General features: G+C 50.9%; 1 protein-coding gene across 1 annotated transcript in view; it reads right to left on the reverse strand.

Moving 5' to 3' along the window:
- Window positions 1-3,121, reverse strand: part of BCO1 (beta-carotene oxygenase 1) — a 62,945-nt gene that overhangs the window by 21,529 nt on the left and 38,295 nt on the right. The window contains exon 6 of the mRNA XM_011990070.1: window positions 634-857. Coding sequence (XP_011845460.1) covers window positions 634-857 — 224 coding nt within the window. The remainder of the gene's footprint in view (window positions 1-633; window positions 858-3,121) is intronic.

Below are 3,121 nucleotides of genomic sequence, written 5' to 3' on the forward strand. Positions count from 1 at the left end.
CAAGACTCTGTCTGAAAAACAACAACTCCCCCAAAAAAATACCCAACAAATAAATAAATACTGAATACATACATACACACATGCATATATACATATATTCACACACATATGCACATACATGCACATATACATGTACACATATACATGCATACGTGCATATACAAGCATGCAATACATGCATACATACTTTGAGCACTCAGGTGTACCTGAATGGAAGGAGAGGTTTCTATTGAACCGTCTGGTGGAACATACTGTCATTACAATGTCTAAACCTCTGGCAGCTACCACCCTAACGCTACAGCGGGGCGGAGGCTGGGAGGAGCCCAGTTCTCCATCAGGACTGAGGACTCACTCCTTTTGCTGCTGGGCATAGGGGGACTGCCACGGCTTCCACGTTTGCCCAAGGTGGCACCCCCTTGCCTGGACAGCCACATCAATGACTCGTCACCGTGGGGGTACAAAGGCCTGGGGGTCATTCTGAAGGACCATCCAGAACTCGCTGGAAGGTGGGTAGACGCCTCTGGCAGCCTCCTCCCTTTTCCATGCCACTTCCTCCCCTTAACCTTCACCCTCCTGCAGACCGGCCTCCCTCCACTCCAGCACCCACTGGGCTAGAGTCCAGCCAGACCTCACCTTCTCCTCCCTGTGGAAAGCCAGGCAGGAGGCCCAGCTCATTCTCCGGATGTACGCGGTTGCCATCTTGAGAATATCCAACCTGAAAGGCTGCTCAAGGAAGATGACATAGTTCTCGGTGACTCCAAAGCTGTGGTAGTAGCTTGGGGAGAGCAGGGAGCGGGACGGGATGGAGCAGAACACCTCCGTGTGCTTCCAGGGGCTCTTCTCCTGCTTCTTGCCCTCTAGCAAGACAAAAAGCAAGCCTCAGGAATTGTGCAGGATATGGCTGGCCCCCTAAGACCACACCACCATCACCTACAAACTGACTTGATTGCTGAAAACAACCTTTACATTAAACAGCAACACATAGATAGTGAGGTTGTTGCTGCGGCTGCTGCAGAGGGCCAGGCTGAGACCTTCCACTCAGCACCCATCCCATATACAATCTGAAAACCACCAAACCAAGAGGGAGCCCTCCAGGTCAGGGGTCTTCAACTATAGCTTAGGGGCTAAATCCTGCCGCCACCTGTTTGTTTGTTTCAGATAAAGTCTCCCTCTGTTGCCCAGACTGGAGTGCAGTGGCACAATCTCAGCTCAATTCAATCTCTGCCTCCCAGTTCAAGTGATTCTCCTGCCTCAGCCTCCCGAATAGCTGGTATGACAGGCTCACGCCACCACGCTTGGCTAATTTTTGCATTTTTAGGAGAGACGGGGTTTTGCCATGTTGGCCAGGCTGGTCTGGAACTCCTGACCTCAGGTGATCTGCCTGCCTTGGGGATTAGTGCTGGGATTACGTGTGTGAGCCACTGCGCCCAGCCATGATTAGGGGTTTTATATAAATGCAGATAGTCAAGCTAGGCTGTAGGATGGCCATTTTATAGATGAGAAACTTAGGCTTAGTGGAATGGGCTATCATTATGGTCAGAGTCACAGGGTTAAGCCAAGAAAACACAGCTCCCTTCGCCTTCCTCCTCTTTTATCAGGGATTATGACTCTCATAGAGTGAAGGTAGAGAACAGAATAAAATAAAGCACTCATCCATGTGCCTCACCCTGCACCCAAACACGGAAGGTGCTCAATACATGTTCAGTTTTCTTATTCCTCTGCAAGCATGAGTCACTCACTGGTCAAAAGGCCTCCCCACCCAGGCCTGCGGCTGGCTTATAATGAGTTATCTGCAAACTTCCCCACCTCTCTTGTGGCCACCTGTGCACCCTGTAAACAGCTGGCTGGTGGGAGGGATGCTGTGGGGTTGTGGGATAGTTATTTTCTTTATAAAACAAATGGAACACAGTGCAAACTGAAACGAAAAGCACTGGCCTGGGAGGAGCGGGTTACGGCGAGTCCCAGTGCCACCGCCAGCATGGGGCAGGTGCTCAGAGGACCTCTGCTTGCAGGATGTCAGTGGCTCCTGGGAGCTATGTGACTGGGCTGTCTCACCTGATCCCCTGAGCCTCACAGTCCTTCTCTGTAATACAAGGTGGCAATCGCAAATGCCTAGACAATCCCCAGGTATGGCATTCTAGGATTCTGAGCTTGACCCCTATATCCCTTTACTGGCTTAATTAATGAGAGTTCTATTTAACAAGTACACTCCATGTACCTTCTGACCTCGGAGGCTCACCTCTCCAGGCAGAGCCTGGTAATTTGCTCAGGGGGCTCTACAAGACTATGGGGGATGGGGGAGCAGCAAGGATCACAGGCAGAAACTAGTTTTTCCTAAACTAGAAGGTCAGAGGAAGCACTGTTATAGTTCTGCACTGTCTCCTGAGTCCTGTCAGCTGTCTTCACAGGCCTAAGTCTCCTGGGTGTGGTTCCCAGGAGGGTCCTGGACAAACATGGGCTAAGAACCTCCACCTCCTCCCCCTCAGGATCATGCAATCACAGTCAGTCTGGGCTTTGCTCCAAGATCCCAGCCCCACATGGAAGAGGTCCAGAAGGCCTGGAGAATAGGACAGGGATCTGGAGTGGATCCCAGCAGGGCTGAGCTCCCTAAACAGCCCTGGAACCCTGGCTGCAGGGGCTGGGAATGAAAGTAGGTAGCATAACCTTACCATAGAAAGGTTTGTCAGGAGATTGAAAAACTGAATGGATGGATGGATGAATGAATCGATAAGTGGGTAGGTGGGTGCATGAATGGGTGGATAGTAGATAGATGGATGGATGGTGGCTGGATGGATAGATGGTGGATGGAAGGATGGTGAGTGAATAGATGGGTAGATGCAGATGGTAGATGGATGTTGGGTGGGTGGATGGATAGATGGTGGATAGATGGATGGATGGTGGGTGTACAGATAGTGGGTAGATGGATGAATGATGGATGGATGGGCAGGTGGGTGGCTAAATGGATGGATGGTGGGTAAGTGGATGGGTCGATGGATGGGAGAATGGGTAAATGGATAAATGGATTCATGATGGGTGGGTGAATGGGTGGGTAAATGGATGGTGGATGGATGGTGGGTGGATGGATGGACGGGTAGATGGTGTGTGGGTGGATGGATGAATG

Source organism: Mandrillus leucophaeus, unplaced genomic scaffold (genome assembly GCF_000951045.1).
Source record: "Mandrillus leucophaeus isolate KB7577 unplaced genomic scaffold, Mleu.le_1.0 Scaffold37, whole genome shotgun sequence".
NCBI lineage: Eukaryota > Metazoa > Chordata > Mammalia > Primates > Cercopithecidae > Mandrillus > Mandrillus leucophaeus.